Source organism: Watersipora subatra, chromosome 10 (assembly GCF_963576615.1).
Source record: "Watersipora subatra chromosome 10, tzWatSuba1.1, whole genome shotgun sequence".
NCBI classification, from domain to species: domain Eukaryota; kingdom Metazoa; phylum Bryozoa; class Gymnolaemata; order Cheilostomatida; family Watersiporidae; genus Watersipora; species Watersipora subatra.
In genome coordinates, this window is record NC_088717.1 from 28,198,331 (window position 1) to 28,217,327 (window position 18,997).

The 18,997-nt window shown below is 33.3% G+C and overlaps 2 protein-coding genes across 2 annotated transcripts in view; both read left to right on the top strand.

Annotated features, from left to right (window-relative positions):
• The window catches only part of LOC137405628 (ATP-dependent translocase ABCB1-like), a 52,010-nt gene extending 50,953 nt beyond the window's left edge, over positions 1-1,057 (top strand). Inside the window, exons 22-23 of the mRNA XM_068091950.1 lie at positions 465-611; positions 708-1,057. Of these exons, the coding sequence (XP_067948051.1) occupies positions 465-611; positions 708-899 (339 nt within the window). The 3' untranslated portion in view covers positions 900-1,057. The remainder of the gene's footprint in view (positions 1-464; positions 612-707) is intronic.
• A 777-nt stretch (positions 1,058-1,834) lies between these two features.
• Positions 1,835-18,997, top strand: part of LOC137406935 (multidrug resistance protein 2-like) — a 33,043-nt gene continuing 15,880 nt past the window's right edge. The window contains exons 1-4 of the mRNA XM_068093536.1: positions 1,835-1,856; positions 3,074-3,168; positions 8,966-9,171; positions 10,228-10,343. Coding sequence (XP_067949637.1) covers positions 1,835-1,856; positions 3,074-3,168; positions 8,966-9,171; positions 10,228-10,343 — 439 coding nt within the window. The remainder of the gene's footprint in view (positions 1,857-3,073; positions 3,169-8,965; positions 9,172-10,227; positions 10,344-18,997) is intronic.

Consider the following 18,997-nt stretch of genomic DNA (forward strand, 5'->3'; position numbering starts at 1 on the left):
GGAGATTTTTGTCTTCAGGCTATAAAGCAGCAATGTCAATCCTAGCATGATATGTTTCATTTGTTATTTTATTGACCTGACTGTTGACCTCACTGGTGGTCTCACTGTTGACCTGACTGCTGATCTCACTGGTGGTCTCACTGTTGGCCCACTGTTGACCTCCCTGTTGACCTCACTGTTGACTTCAATGTTGAACTCTATCTTGACCTCCCTGTTGACCTCACTGTTGACTTCAATGGTGACCTCTATCTTGACCTCCCTGTTGACCTCACTGTTGACTTCAATGTTGACCTCTATCTTGACCTCACTGTTGACCTCACTGTTGACCTCATTATTGTTACTCCCTTCTTTAAAATTTCATCTAAACAGCAATCAAAGAGAGCAGTTAATCTTTCTAGTAAAATAGAAATGCTGAAGTCCCTGTTGCATGATGCATGTTGAAAATGCTTTTTATATATTTTTAGGGCTATGAGACAAATGTTGGAGCAAAGGGAACTCAGCTGAGTGGAGGACAGAAACAAAGAATTGCTATTGCCAGGGCACTGGTTAGAAATCCAGCTATTTTACTTTTAGATGAAGCTACGTCTGCCCTCGATGCTGAAAGTGAGAAGGTTGGTTCAAATCTGGTCACTTTCAACACGTGCTAGTGATTCAGTCACTGTAAGTAAGCCTAGTCTGTGGTAACACAAAGACTGCTTATGTTGTAGATTGTTCAGGAGGCGCTAGAAAGAGCGATGGCGGGAAGGACGGCTATAATTATAGCTCACAGACTATCAACTATAAAGAATGCTAATAAAATAGGAGTGATAGAAGATGGAAGGATAGTAGAGATGGGCAGCCATGAGGAACTTATTGAGAAGAAGGGATGCTACTACAATCTCATTCAGGCTCAACTTTAACTCAGAATTAGTTTGATTTATTCTTTGTTATTATTTACTATCTTTATTATAATTATCATTTATTATGTTGAAACGAAATATTGCAATGATTTTGAAAGATTCTAATGTCAATTGACAATATAATTTGTCAAATTTTCCTAATAAATTGTACTTTGAGGCACCAACAACTATGAAGATGATGGGTATGTAAAGACACAACAGTGGTGAACGACAAAACGCGTAGGACTTCGCTTGATAAACTTTGAGTAAGATGAGGCATTGGCGGCTCAACTGAACTGATGTTCATAGAATTCAAACAGCTGAGACAGATGTAGGATATTGTACGAGGTCGTATTATAAATAGAGACAGATGTAGGATATTGTACGAGGTCGTATTATAAATAGAGACAGATGTAGGATATTGTACGAGGTCGTATTATAAATACTCCTGTAAGTTGATGTGAGTGAATGAAAAGCTGTTTAGTTTAAGTTTTGAGGAAGAAACAAGCCGGCCTCAAAAAGAAGCCAGCTCCGGCCTTAAAGACAGAACCTACCGAACAGATGGATGGAGAAGAAAAAGATCGATAGAGAAAGATGGACAAGGAACAGCCAAGCTTCAACGCGCTTAAATATGCCAATATGCAAACTTTTTATACACTAGCGGGTTATGGTGACATATTGCCTGCTGCTTGAAGTTAACCACAACTTTCACGATTAATACCGAGTACGATTTTATTACAGGTTAAAGAGAAAACTTTAAAATTTTGCTGCCAGCTTAATGAGCCCTAACAAAAATATTTGCCATTTTTCAATTTGCTTGCAAATGAGCCATAAAAATGCTTTATGGCTTCCATGCTGTTTTCCTGTCAAATAGGTCGTATATACTTGTTTTGTTGTCGTGTTGAGTATTTGGCTGAAAGAATGTTTCCCCCATCAAAGTCCTAGCATCAGGCAACATGGCAGGCAGTGGACAGCGAGGTAGGTTCATGCCATGTATACGTTATATATCTGTACTGATTATGTACATCATAACTATATACATGTATATATCTACACTGGTTATGTACATCATAACTATATACATGTATATATCTGTACTAATTATGTACAACATAACTATAGTTATATCTGTACTAATTATGTACAACATAACTATAGTTATATCTGTACTGATTATGTACAACATAACGATAGTTATATCTGTACTAACTATGTACAACATAACTATAGTTATATCTGTACTAATTATGTACAACATAACTATATACATGTATATATCTGTACTGATTATGTACAACATAACTATATTTATATCTGTACTGATTATGTACAACACAACTATAGTTATATCTATACTAATTATGTACTACATAACTATATACATATATATATATATCTGTACTGATTATGTACAACATAACTATATTTATATCTGTACTGATTATGTACAACACAACTATATTTATATCTGTACTGATTATGTACAACATAACTATATTTATATCTGTACTGATTATGTACAATATAACTATAGTTATATCTGTACTAGTTATGTACAACATAACTATAGTTATATCTGTACTAGTTATGTACAACATAACTATAGTTATATCTGTACTGATTATGTACAACATAACGATAGTTATATCTGTACTAACTATGTACAACATAACTATAGTTATATCTGTACTAATTATGTACAACATAACTATATACATGTATATATCTGTACTGATTATGTACAACATAACTATATTTATATCTGTACTGATTATGTACAACACAACTATAGTTATATCTATACTAATTATGTACTACATAACTATATACATATATATATATATCTGTACTGATTATGTACAACATAACTATATTTATATCTGTACTGATTATGTACAACACAACTATATTTATATCTGTACTGATTATGTACAACATAACTATATTTATATCTGTACTGATTATGTACAATATAACTATAGTTATATCTGTACTAGTTATGTACAACATAACTATAGTTATATCTGTACTAGTTATGTACAACATAACTATAGTTATATCTGTACTAGTTATGTACAACACAACTATAGTTATATCTGTACTAGTTATGTACAACATAACTATAGTTATATCTGTACTGCTTATGTATGACACACTTGTATGTATATATTTATATTTTCGTTTATATTATGTAGATAGTAAAGAGGAAGGTTGCAACAACATCAGCTTCGAACTGGCTCATGAAGAGTTTGTGGATATTAGTCTATCAGGCGATGAGGTCACCGATCATGTGACCTCTACCAGTTTCCCAAATAAGTGAGATGGTTCCTCAACTATGCACTTAACCACAAATTCGAGGGAATCCATTGACAGATTGGCCAGATTCAATACATAAATATTTGACAATACTTAGTATTTTGGGTATCAAATGAAACTATCATGGTCTGCTATTTTTGGTTTATGTGAGCTAAGAGTCGCCTCATCATGCTCTCAATGTATATGCATGTTAATCAGAGCAAGCAATAGCAGAACACAGCAACTGTACAGATTATGTAATTTATAAAGTGATCTGTATTTGCAATGATTTTATCTTATGTCACCCATAAAATGACATAATGCTATAGGAGCTTTTTTATATAAAAAAGGAAAGAAAATGCATAAATATGCTCTTCTAATATTTTAGACATGCCTAGACATGACTAAACATGCTTAGACATGACTAGACATGCCTAGATACGCCGAATAAACAGAAAACTCTGCTCACCTAACACTTGATGAAAACATTTTTGGTAAATTCACATAGCTGCTCAGTGACTGCGTGTGAAATCCTGATCACTACTACCTCGAAAATATAAAGCAATAATTGTGGACTTATTTGATTTCGGAGACCGGTAGAAGGGAGCATGCATGTACTACTCGTTATTCCACATGGTCATACTTTATTGATTTTGGCAGAACCTTTGAAGAAATATTTGTCATGACACACAACTCTAAAAATAATTTGGTTTGAACTTTTGGTGAACAAATTCAACATTTCTGTTATGCTGATATAAAAAATAAGACACTAAAAACCCCATTTAGTATGTTATGCTCAAATAAGCACTCGCAAGTGCAAGTTTAATTTCGAACCTGTAGATAGAAATATTCTGCCTCTCATGAATTGCTGAAAAATTTGGTTTGTAGTCAATTAATTTACTTTCTTCAATGGGTCTGTTACGACGTTTTTTCACTTTATTTTTTTAGAGTCATAGCTGACATTTGTCTCTAGTCAATAACTCTGCATGATGCACAATTTTAGAAAAAGAAAGTCAGTAAAGTTTCAGACTTTTCAGACAGAAGGATGTTAGATATGAGAGTGCCATAGTTGAAACTGTACGATGTTTAGAGCAAAATATCATTGAGTGGCTAATGTACTATGTATTTTGCAAAAGCGAAACAAAAAGGAAATGGCTACTCTATCTTATATAACCTCTTTCATTCAAACTCACCTAGTGGTTACTCTATCTTATACAACCTCTCTTATTCAGACTCACCTAGTTACTCCTGTATCTTATACAACCTCTCTTATTCAGACTTACCTAGTTACTCCTGTATCTTATACAACCTTTCTTATTCAGACTCACCTAGTTACTCCTGTATCTTATACAACCTTTCTTATTCAGACTCACCTAGTTACTATTCTATCTTATACAACCTTTCTTATTCAGACTCACCGAGTTACTACTCCATCTTATACAACCTCTCTTATTGAGACTCACCTAGTTACTATTCTATCTTATACAACCTCTCTTATTCAGACTCACCTAGTTACTACTGTATCTTATACAACCTTTCTTATTCAGACTCACCTAGTTACTACTCCATCTTATAAAACCTTTCTTATTCAGACTTACCTAGTTACTCCTGTATCTTATACAACCTTTCTTATTCAGACTCACCTAGTTACTACTGTATCTTATACAACCTTTCTTATTCAGACTCACCTAGTTACTACTGTATCTTATACAACCTTTCTTATTTAGACTCACCTAGTTACTATTCTATCTTATACAACCTTTCTTATTCAGACTCACCGAGTTACTACTCCATCTTATACAACATCTCTTATTCAGACTCACCTAGTTACTACTCTATCTTATAAAACCTCTCTTATTCAGACTCACCTAGTTACTATTCTATCTTATACAACCTCTCTTATTCAGACTCACCTAGTTACTACTGTATCTTATACAACCTTTCTTATTCAGACTCACCTAGTTACTACTCCATCTTATAAAACCTTTCTTATTCAGACTTACCTAGTTACTCCTGTATCTTATACAACCTTTCTTATTCAGACTCACCTAGTTACTATTCTATCTTATACAACCTTTCTTATTCAGACTTACCTAGTTACTCCTGTATCTTATACAACATCTCTTATTCAGACTCACCTAGTTACTCCTGTATCTTATACAACCTTTCTTATTCAGACTCACCTAGTTACTACTGTATCTTATAAAACCTCTCTTATTCAGACTCACCTAGTTACTATTCTATCTTATACAACCTTTCTTATTGAGACTCACCTAGTTACCATTCTATCTTATACAACCTCTCTTATTCAGACTCACCTAGTTACCCCTGTATCTTATACAACCTCTCTTATTCAGACTAACCTAGTTACTATTCTATCTTATACAACCTTTCTTATTCAGACTCACCTAGTTACTATTCTATCTTATACAACCTCTCTTATTCAGACTCACCTAGTTACTCCTGTATCTTATACAACCTCTCTTATTCAGACTCACCTAGTTACTATTCTATCTTATACAACATCTCTTATTCAGACTCACCTAGTTACTACTCTATCTTATACAACCTCTCTTATTCAGACTCACCTAGTTACTACTGTATCTTATACAACCTTTCTTATTCAGACTCACCTAGTTACTACTGTATCTTATACAACCTCTCTTAATCAGACTCACCTAGTTACTCCTGTATCTTATACAACATCTCTTATTCAGACTCACCTAGTTACTATTCTATCTTATACAACCTCTCTTATTCAGACTCACCTAGTTACTATTCTATCTTATACAACCTTTCTTATTCAGACTCACCTAGTTACTACTCCATCTTATAAAACCTCTCTTATTCAGACTCACCTAGTTACTACTCCATCTTATAAAACCTCTCTTATTCAGACTCACCTAGTTACTCCTGTATCTTATACAACATCTCTTATTCAGACTCACCTAGTTACTATTCTATCTTATACAACCTCTCTTATTCAGACTCACCTAGTTACTATTCTGTCTTATACAACCTTTCTTATTCAGACTCACCTAGTTACTACTGTAGCTTATAAAACCTCTCTTATTCAGACTCACCTAGTTACTACTGTATCTTATAAAACCTCTCTTATTCAGACTCACCTAGTTACTACTGTATCTTATACAACCTTTCTTATTCAGACTCACCTAGTTACTATTCCATCTTATACAACCTTTCTTATTCAGACTCACCTAGTTACTACTCCTTCTTATAAAACCTCTCTTATTCAGACTCACCTAGTTACTATTCTATCTTATACAACATCTCTTATTCAGACTCACCTAGTTACTACTCTATCTTATACAACCTCTCTTATTCAGACTCACCTAGTTACTATTCTATCTTATACAACCTCTCTTATTCAGACTCACCTAGTTACTATTCTATCTTATACAACCTCTCTTATTCAGACTCACCTAGTTACTCCTGTATCTTATACAACCTCTCTTATTTAGACTCACCTAGTTACTATTCTATCTTATACAACCTCTCTTATTCAGTCACTTTCCGGCTCTTAGTCATAGTCACTTACATTTTACCTATCTACTTGTCAAGTCTTCAAGGCTGTTTGTTGTTAGTTCTCAAACTGTTTAACTATAAACTGTTATTTAAATGTGTTATTATACATTAAAGTTTTATGCTGTAGTCGTGCATGGCAAGGAAAACGATGGATAAAAAAACAGCTTACTCTGGTAGGTGCACATTCATTGAGCATTTTGTTTTCTGGTAATGGGATAGCTCTCTTGACTCACTCGTCTCGGGCTATGTTGATGTCCAATTTTACCAGACCTTTAATAGTTTATTCAGTAACAGCTTTGTATTGCTATAGGTAACCATAATATGGTTACCTATAGCAATACAAAGCTGTTACTGAATAAACTATTAAAGGTCTGGTAAAATTGCTATAGGTAACCATAATATGGTTACCTATAGCAATACAAAGCTGTTACTGAATAAACTATTAAAGGTCTGGTAAAATTGGAACCTGTTGGCAAAATTGGCAAACCTGTTTTGTTGGTGTTTGGCATTACACGGTGCTTGCTCTGATAACGAGAACTTTGGCTTGAAGGAACTTTTAGTAGTCTTCAATAGATTTTCTCTTGTTTAAACTGTTACATCTTATGTAACAGTTTAAACAAGAGAAAATCTTTTGAAGACTACTAAAAGTTCCTTCAAGCCAAAGTTCTCGTTATCAGAGCAAGCACCGTGTAATGCCAAACACAAACAAAACAGGTCGTTTTATTTAATAACTGCTTTTAGGCTAGGAGAAACATTTTTTTCAAAAAACTATATGTTACAACCGATCATCAAAGTAAGGGTCATCATATTTCATTCATATTTCTAAAATATGCTTAGAGCTCAAAAACGTTTAGAAGTACTAAGCAAGAGTAATATGTGTATTTGGTACAAGTAACTATCAGAGCGTGACAGAGGTCAATGACACAATTTGTAGCTGCAAAAAGTCATTATTGAGATTAAAAAGAAGTTATTGAGTTTGTAATAGTGTTATTATAACTAAGAGATCTAGTAAGGAGATTTACTAACCATTTTGTGGCCTTCCTTCATTGTCTCTGCAACTATCAAAAACATTGCTATCTCTGAGAATGTCAATTTATCTTTTGCTAATGAAAATTTTTTGGCAGAAATCTTGTAGTGGTTTTAGAAAACAAGCTTTAAAAGTTCTGGTCAGTAAATGAGGGAATTAAATTTTTCAATCATGTGCTGTGTAGTTTTTTGAGTGCATTACACCTTTTTTTGCACTTGTCAGGTGTACTCAACAAAGAATTTAGTACAACTGATGGTAAACGTTTTGCGGGGCACCTTTAGGGTTGAATGTAGCTGGTTATGTTCTTTAGGCTAAAAGCAAGGTATCTACTTGCTCAAATAGACATCTTATGTTTCTTGTTGAGTTTCACCCTGATGATATCTGAATGAAAAGAATGATTATTTACTCAGTTACTACTTTCCTACCCACTGACATCAGCTCTCACACTTTGGGATTGCCTAAGCTGACTTTGCACAAAGTAGTTTCTCCTTATTCTCAAGGTGGTTCATTCAATGCATATCTATATATATATATTTCTCAAAGTCCGTCTGTCTGTCATTCCCGCTATAGCTATTATTAGAACAGCTAAGCTGGACAATGCTGACGTAACGTCATGGAGTACTGTCATTAGAAGCCTAGCCTTATTAACAAGCTTAGTGGAATTTTCCATTGGCGATATGCCAGGCTAATAGCTTAAAAGTTACAGTTGTTTGACAAAGTTTTAAAACCTTTACAGTTGTTTTTATTCTTCTCTTAATTTATTTCAATTACACAAAATACTTCTCTCATGATATGTAGTTTGAAAGTTAGAATGGGAGACGCTGTTATATGTAAAAAAGAAATCAATTTTCTGTCCAAAGACTTTTTTATTACCCGGGCAACGCCGGGTGGTACAGCTAGTTATTTATAGAAGCAACAATAACGGATAAGGAAGAAGCTATATAAAACTGTAAGGCTTTCAGCCAATAGTTCTTTACATAGTTTTGTCAATTGTAACTGATTAGGGTTCACCGCAGTCAACTGCGGCCAATATTTGTCTCCTGTTTGGCTTTAAATGGCTTCTTTGTTGGCTTTCCAGTGAAGACTGCGAAGTTAGAAAATGCGAGTACTTTGCCTGTTTAATGATTGAGAAAAACCTTTTGTGTTATTAATATGGCGAAGGCTGAAAAGCATTTAGAATGCTGGGCTGTTTCTGAGATACTGCTCCAATTGCTTGTAGTTCAGGTTTGCTGACACACTAGACATTATTCTAATGTCAGTTGGTTCCTTAAGTCTAATGAGCATTGGAGTTGCTGTTGCATTCAACATACTAAACTTTGGTAGCCTTATTTCCAAGTTTATCATCTTTGAAACTCCAAATCTCCGTGCCCTAGCCCAGTCTAACAACACCCTCCAGGCAGAATGTGCTAAGCTTCGACTGCTTGAGTGAGTACACAAGGTGTAAATTTTCCCCAAATTTTTCTCTTCTAGCCATTACTTGATGATGATTTTACATTTAAACACCTTTACATTTTTATTTTCCTTCTAATTTATTACAACGAAACACTCCTTTCAAGCTATGAAATTTTACACTTACAGCTGTTTAAAAGCCTTTATAGTTTTATATTTATTTTTAATTTAGTGCACAAAGCCTTTTTTCTCATGATACGAAGTTTTAAAGTTCTTTGACAAAGTTGAAAACCTTCACAGTTGTTTTTATTTTATCTCTTAATTTATTTCAACTACACAAAACACTTCTCTCATGATATTTAGTTTGAAAGTTAGAATGGGAAATGTTGTTATATGTTAAATACAAATCCATTTTCTGTCGAAAGACTTTTTATTACCTGGGCAACACCAAGTAGCACAACTAGTATATACAGTGATGGCCAAAATAGTTTCAAATCCTAATTTTGACCGAATGTCATATTTTCATTTTATAACATTAGTTTTGCATTCCAATGAAGTAAGTTAATATATAAATATTATAAATAAATAAAATATAATAAATGACTAATTCAACTTGAAACAGTCTACCCCAAACTAACCCTAATTCTAAAAACCCCAACAGCCCTTTTCAGGGCCACCAAATTATATAAAGAGCTGTTCAAAATTAATTTGATATGATATCTAGCAGACAATGTGTAATAAATTGACCATAATTGGAATCTTGCTAGATATTGTAGTTGAAGATGTTGCCCGGTAAAAATTCATAATAAAAACCAGCTAATTATAATACTAAGATAATTGGTTTCATCACACTCCTGTCAGTATGAGTAATTATAAAATATAGAGGTTTATTCGTCTAGCTGCTCTAACAGGCAAGTTATTTTAATATGAACATGAATTTCTAGTTATTTCAATTATAGGCGTACCAACTATTTTGGACATCACAGTATATAGATGTATGTATATATATATATATATATATATATATATATATATATATATATATATACCGTTGTAATTGTAATAGTTGTATAATTGTAATTTGACGTATAGGTTGTCTGATGGAAATAGGGATACAGAAGCAAAGGAAACAATGCGATCACTAACAATGGCATTCACTGTTAACTTCTGCGCTGTCGGAGTCTATATTCTCATTGCGGCCTATTTAGGTATGAAAATACACTCCACGCATACACTACAGACATACACTCCACACATACACTTCACCCATACACTCCACACATACACTCCACGCATACACTCCACGCATACACTCCACGCATACACTCCTCACATACACTCAATGCAAACACTCCACACATACACTATACACATACACTCCACGCATACACTCCACACATACACTCCACGCATACGCTTCATGCATACATTCCACTCATACAGTCTACATATACACTCCACGCATACACTCCACGCATACACTCCACGCATACACTCCACACATACACTCTATGCATACACTCCACGCATACACTATACGCATACACTATACGCATACACTCCACGCATACACTCCATGCATACACTCCATGCGTACACTCCACACATACACTCCACGCATACACTCCACACATACACTCCACGCATACACTCCATGCATACACTCCATGCGTACACTCCACACATACACTCCACGCATACACTCCACACATACACTCCACGCATACACTCCGCACATACACTTCATACATAACACTCTATGCATACACTCCACACACACACACTCCACACTTACACTCCACACATACACTATACACATACACTCAACGCATACACTCCACACATACACTCCACGCAAACACTTCATGCATACACTCCACTCATTCACTCCACATATACACTCCACGCATACACTCCGCACATACACTCCACGCATACACTCCTCGCATACACTCCACACATACACTCCACGCATACACTCCGCACATACACTTCACACATAACACTCTATGCATACACTCCGCACATACACTCCACACATACACTCCACACATACACTTCACAATATCTCTGAGTGCTATGCCTCATCTAACAGATGAGATTAGAAAGATGAGATATGAAAGTTAACCCACTCCTCTGTAGGTACAAAAGCTTTATTGGCTACTCATAGAGTTACCCATAGAGTGTTGAGCGCAGTCACATATTTGGTTTTGTTCTTGTTGATAATGTCAGTAGCTAACAGGATCAACTCAACAGCTTCTAACGTTGGAAAAAATGGAATCGATGCAAGAGTTAACTTTGTTTTTTTGTGAAAAAGGAGCGTATGCAGTAGATCCAAGAGAATTGTGTGAGAACTTGAGGCTTCATGACTATATACATCTTATATACATGTTATACACATGCTATATACATGCTACATATATACATATTATATACATTTTATATACATGCTATATACATGGACATGTTATATACATGTTATGTACATGCTATATACATGTTATATACATGCTATATACATATTATAGGCTATACATGCTATATACATGTTATATACATGTTATATACATGCTATATACATGTTATATACATGTTACATAACTAAAATACAGCTAGTTAGTAGCGGCTCGCTTCACTGTAGTTCACTTTTGTTTCATTTCTTATCTTCTTTAACACACGGAGTTGTCTTCCCTTAGCAAACAGTTGTTCTAGATATTGGTTGGAACTAATGTCAAATAGAGTGGTGGCAGTTAACTAACTTTCAGTTGAACTGTAAGTAGCTTTAACCATAAACGTCCAGCTAATTCTCTACTTTCTGTTTTATATCTGATTTATTTTGGCTAAATAGAATATGTAGGTATTAGCTGATAGCTGGTAAAAGGCCTGGTGCTCTCTTAAGCAGAATCTTGTATTGTCTATGTTGTCATAAGCTTCTCCAAGCTGGGTACCCCCTTTGTCTATAAGACTAATGACAGGTGATAATAAAGTTTTTATTTATCTATCCATCCAACTAACTATAGCTGTATCCATCTAACTAACTATAGCTATATCCATTTAACTATCTATAGCTGTATCCATTTAACTATCTATAGCTGTATCCATTTAACTATCTATAGCTGTATCCATTTAACTAACTATAGCTGTATCCATTTAACTATCTATAGCTGTATCCATTTAACTATCTATAGCTGTATCCATCTAACTATCTATAGCTGTATCCATCTAACTAACTACAGCTATATCCATTTAACTATCTATAGCTGTATCCATCTAACTATCTATAGCTGTATCCATCTAACTAACTATAGCTGTATCCATCTAACTAACTATAGCTGTATCCATCTAACTAACTATAGCTGTATCCATTTAACTATCTATAGCTATATCCATTTAACTATCTATAGCTGTATCTATCTAACTATCTATAGCTGTATCCATTTAACTAACTATAGCTATATCCATTTAACTATCTATAGCTGTATCCATCTAACTAACTATAGCTGTATCCATCTAACTAACTATAGCTGTATCCATTTAACTATCTATAGCTACATCCATCTAACTATCTATAGCTGTATCTATCTAACTATCTATAGCTGTATCCATTTAACTAACTATAGCTATATCCATTTAACTATCTATAGCTGTATCCATCTAACTAACTATAGCTGTATCCATCTAACTATCTATAGCTGTATCCATCTAACTATCTATAGCTGTATCCATCTAACTAACTATAGCTGTATCCATTTAACTAACTATAGCTGTATCCATTTAACTATCTATAGCTGTATCCATCTAACTATCTATAGCTGTATCCATCTAACTAACTATAGCTGTATCCATTTAACTATCTATAGCTGTATCCATCTAACTAACTATAGCTGTATCCATTTAACTATCTATAGCTGTATCCATTTAACTAACTATAGCTGTATCCATTTAACTATCTATAGCTGTATCCATCTAACTAACTATAGCTGCATCCATTTAACTATCTATAGCTGTAACCATCTAACTAACTATTGCTGTATCCATTTAACTATCTATAGCTGTATCCATCTAACTAACTATAGCTGTATCCATTTAACTATCTATAGCTGTATCCATCTAACTAACTACAGCTGTATCCATTTAACTATCTATAGCTGTATCCATCTAACTAACTATAGCTGTATCCATTTAACTATCTATAGCTGTATCCATCTAACTAACTATAGCTGTATCCATTTAACTATCTATAGCTGTATCCATCTAACTAACTATAGCTGTATCCATCTAACTATCTATAGCTGTATCCATCTAACTAACTATAGCTGTATCCATTTAACTATCTATAGCTGTATCCATCTAACTAACTATAGCTGTATCCATTTAACTATCTATAGCTGTATCCATCTAACTAACTATAGCTGTATCCATCTAACTATCTATAGCTGTATCCATCTAACTATCTATAGCTGTATCCATCTAACTAACTATAGCTGTATCCATTTAACTATCTATAGCTGTATCCATCTAACTAACTATAGCTGTATCCATCTAACTATCTATAGCTGTATCCATCTAGCTATCTAAAGCTGTATCCATTTAACTATCTATAGCTGTATCCATTTAACTATCTATTGCTGTATCCATCTAACTATCTATAGCTGTATCCATCTAACTAACTACAGCTATATCCATTTAACTATCTATAGTTGTATCCATTTAACCATCTATTGCTGTATCCATCTAACTATCTATAGCTGTATCCATCTAACTATCTAATGCTGTATCCATTTAACTAACTATAGCTGTATCCATTTAACTAACTATAGCTGTATCCATCTAACTATCGATAGCTGTATCCATCTAACTACATTACCTATAGCTGTATCCATTTAACTATCTATAGCTGTATCCATCTAACTAACTATAGCTGTATCCATCTAACTATCTATAGCTGTATCCATCTAACTATCTATAGCTGTATCCATCTAACTATCTATAGCTGTATCCATCTAACTAACTATAGCTGTATCCATTTAACTAACTATAGCTGTATCCATTTAACTATCTATAGCTGTATCCATCTAACTAACTATAGCTGTATCCATCTAATTATCTATAGCTGTATCCATTTAACTATCTATAGCTGTATCCATCTAACTAACTATAGCTGTATCCATTTAACTATCTATAGCTGTATCCATCTAACTAACTATAGCTGTATCCATCTAACTATCTATAGCTGTATCCATCTAACTAACTATAGCTGTATCCATCTAACTATCTATAGCTGTATCCATCTAACTATCTATAGCTGTATCCATCTAACTAACTATAGCTGTATCCATTTAACTATCTATAGCTGTATCCATCTAACTAACTATAGCTGTATCCATCTAACTAACTATAGCTGTATCCATCTAACTAACTATAGCTGTATCCATTTAACTATCTATAGCTGTATCCATCTAGCTATCTATTGCTGTATCTATCTAACTATCTATAGCTGTATCCATCTAACTATCTATAGCTGTATCCATCTAACTAACTATAGCTGTATCCATTTAACTATCTATAGCTGTATCCATCTAACTAACTATAGCTGTATCCATCTAACTATCTATAGCTGTATCTATCTAGCTATCTATTGCTGTATCTATCTAACTATCTATAGCTGTATCCATCTAACTAACTATAGCTGTATCCATTTAACTATTTATAGCTGTATCCATTTAACTAACTATAGCTGTATCCATTTAACTATTTATAGCTGTATCCATCTAACTAACTATAGCTGTATCCATCTAACTATCTATAGCTGTATCCATCTAACTATCTATTGCTGTATCCATTTAACTAACTATAGCTGTATCCATCTAACTATCTATAGCTGTATCCATCTAACTAACTATAGCTGTATCCATCTAACTAACTATAGCTGCATCTATCTAACTAACTATAGCTGTAACTATCTAACTAACTATAGCTGTATCCATCTAACTAACTATAGCTGTATCCATTTAACTATCTATAGCTGTATCCATTTAACTAACTATAGCTGTATCCATTTAACTATCTATAGCTGTATCCATCTAACTAACTATAGCTGTATCCATCTAACTAACTATAGCTGTATCCATCTAACTAACTATAGCTGTATCCATTTAACTATCTATAGCTGTATCCATTTAACTATCTATAGCTGTATCCATTTAACTAACTATAGCTGTATCCATCTAACTATCTATAGCTGTATCCATCTAACTAACTATAGCTGTATCCATTTAACTATCTATAGCTGTATCCATTTAACTAACTATAGCTGTATCCATCTAACTATCTATAGCTGTATCCATTTAACTAACTATAGCTGTATCCATTTAACTATCTATAGCTGTATCCATCTAACTAACTATAGCTGTATCCATCTAACTATCTATAGCTGTATCCATTTAACTAACTATAGCTGTATCCATCTAACTATCTATAGCTGTATCCATTTAACTAACTATAGCTGTATCCATTTAACTATCTATAGCTGTATCCATCTAACTAACTACAGCTGTATCCATTTAACTATCTATAGCTGTATCCATCTAACTAACTATAGCTGTATCCATTTAACTATCTATAGCTGTATCCATCTAACTAACTATAGCTGTATCCATTTAACTATCTATAGCTGTATCCATCCAACTAACTATAGCTGTATCCATCTAACTATCTATAGCTGTATCCATTTAACTAACTATAGCTGTATCCATTTAACTATCTATAGCTGTATCCATTTAACTAACTATAGCTGTATCCATTTAACTAACTATAGCTGTATCCATTTAACTATCTATAGCTGTATCCATTTAACTAACTATAGCTGTATCCATCTAACTATCTATAGCTGTATCCATTTAACTAACTATAGCTGTATCCATTTAACTATCTATAGCTGTATCCATTTAACTAACTATAGCTGTATCCATCTAACTATCTATAGCTGTATCCATTTAACTAACTATTGCTGTATCCATTTAACTATCTATAGCTGTATCCATTTAACTATCTATAGCTGTATCTATCTAACTATCTATAGCTGTATCCATCTAACTAACTATAGCTGTATCCATTTAACTAACTATAGCTGTATCCATTTAACTAACTATAGCTGTATCCATTTAACTATCTATAGCTGTATCCATCTAACTATCTATAGCTGTATCCATCTAACTATCTATTGCTGTATCCATCTAACTAACTATAGCTGTATCCATCTAACTATCTATTGCTGTATCCATTTAACTAACTATAGCTGTATCCATCTAACTAACTATAGCTGTATCCATTTAACTAACTATAGCTGTATCCATTTAACTAACTATAGCTGTATCCATTTAACTATCTATAGCTGTATCCATCTAACTATCTATAGCTGTATCCATCTAACTATCTATTGCTGTATCCATCTAACTAACTATAGCTGTATCCATTTAACTAACTATAGCTGTATCCATCTAACTATCGATAGCTGTATCCATCTAACTACATTACCTATAGCTGTATCCATTTAACTATCTATAGCTGTATCCATCTAACTAACTATAGCTGTATCCATCTAACTATCTATAGCTGTATCCATCTAACTATCTATAGCTGTATCCATCTAACTATCTATAGCTGTATCCATCTAACTAACTATAGCTGTATCCATTTAACTAACTATAGCTGTATCCATTTAACTATCTATAGCTGTATCCATCTAACTAACTATAGCTGTATCCATCTAATTATCTATAGCTGTATCCATTTAACTATCTATAGCTGTATCCATCTAACTAACTATAGCTGTATCCATTTAACTATCTATAGCTGTATCCATCTAACTAACTATAGCTGTATCCATCTAACTATCTATAGCTGTATCCATCTAACTAACTATAGCTGTATCCATCTAACTATCTATAGCTGTATCCATCTAACTATCTATAGCTGTATCCATCTAACTAACTATAGCTGTATCCATTTAACTATCTATAGCTGTATCCATCTAACTAACTATAGCTGTATCCATCTAACTAACTATAGCTGTATCCATCTAACTAACTATAGCTGTATCCATTTAACTATCTATAGCTGTATCCATCTAGCTATCTATTGCTGTATCTATCTAACTATCTATAGCTGTATCCATCTAACTATCTATAGCTGTATCCATCTAACTAACTATAGCTGTATCCATTTAACTATCTATAGCTGTATCCATCTAACTAACTATAGCTGTATCCATCTAACTATCTATAGCTGTATCTATCTAGCTATCTATTGCTGTATCTATCTAACTATCTATAGCTGTATCCATCTAACTAACTATAGCTGTATCCATTTAACTATTTATAGCTGTATCCATTTAACTAACTATAGCTGTATCCATTTAACTATTTATAGCTGTATCCATCTAACTAACTATAGCTGTATCCATCTAACTATCTATAGCTGTATCCATCTAACTATCTATTGCTGTATCCATTTAACTAACTATAGCTGTATCCATCTAACTATCTATAGCTGTATCCATCTAACTAACTATAGCTGTATCCATCTAACTAACTATAGCTGCATCTATCTAACTAACTATAGCTGTAACTATCTAACTAACTATAGCTGTATCCATCTAACTAACTATAGCTGTATCCATTTAACTATCTATAGCTGTATCCATTTAACTAACTATAGCTGTATCCATTTAACTATCTATAGCTGTATCCATCTAACTAACTATAGCTGTATCCATCTAACTAACTATAGCTGTATCCATCTAACTAACTATAGCTGTATCCATTTAACTATCTATAGCTGTATCCATTTAACTATCTATAGCTGTATCCATTTAACTAACTATAGCTGTATCCATCTAACTATCTATAGCTGTATCCATCTAACTAACTATAGCTGTATCCATTTAACTATCTATAGCTGTATCCATTTAACTAACTATAGCTGTATCCATCTAACTATCTATAGCTGTATCCATTTAACTAACTATAGCTGTATCCATTTAACTATCTATAGCTGTATCCATCTAACTAACTATAGCTGTATCCATCTAACTATCTATAGCTGTATCCATTTAACTAACTATAGCTGTATCCATCTAACTATCTATAGCTGTATCCATTTAACTAACTATAGCTGTATCCATTTAACTATCTATAGCTGTATCCATCTAACTAACTACAGCTGTATCCATTTAACTATCTATAGCTGTATCCATCTAACTAACTATAGCTGTATCCATTTAACTATCTATAGCTGTATCCATCTAACTAACTATAGCTGTATCCATTTAACTATCTATAGCTGTATCCATCCAACTAACTATAGCTGTATCCATCTAACTATCTATAGCTGTATCCATTTAACTAACTATAGCTGTATCCATTTAACTATCTATAGCTGTATCCATTTAACTAACTATAGCTGTATCCATTTAACTAACTATAGCTGTATCCATTTAACTATCTATAGCTGTATCCATTTAACTAACTATAGCTGTATCCATCTAACTATCTATAGCTGTATCCATTTAACTAACTATAGCTGTATCCATTTAACTATCTATAGCTGTATCCATTTAACTAACTATAGCTGTATCCATCTAACTATCTATAGCTGTATCCATTTAACTAACTATTGCTGTATCCATTTAACTATCTATAGCTGTATCCATTTAACTATCTATAGCTGTATCTATCTAACTATCTATAGCTGTATCCATCTAACTAACTATAGCTGTATCCATTTAACTAACTATAGCTGTATCCATTTAACTAACTATAGCTGTATCCATTTAACTATCTATAGCTGTATCCATCTAACT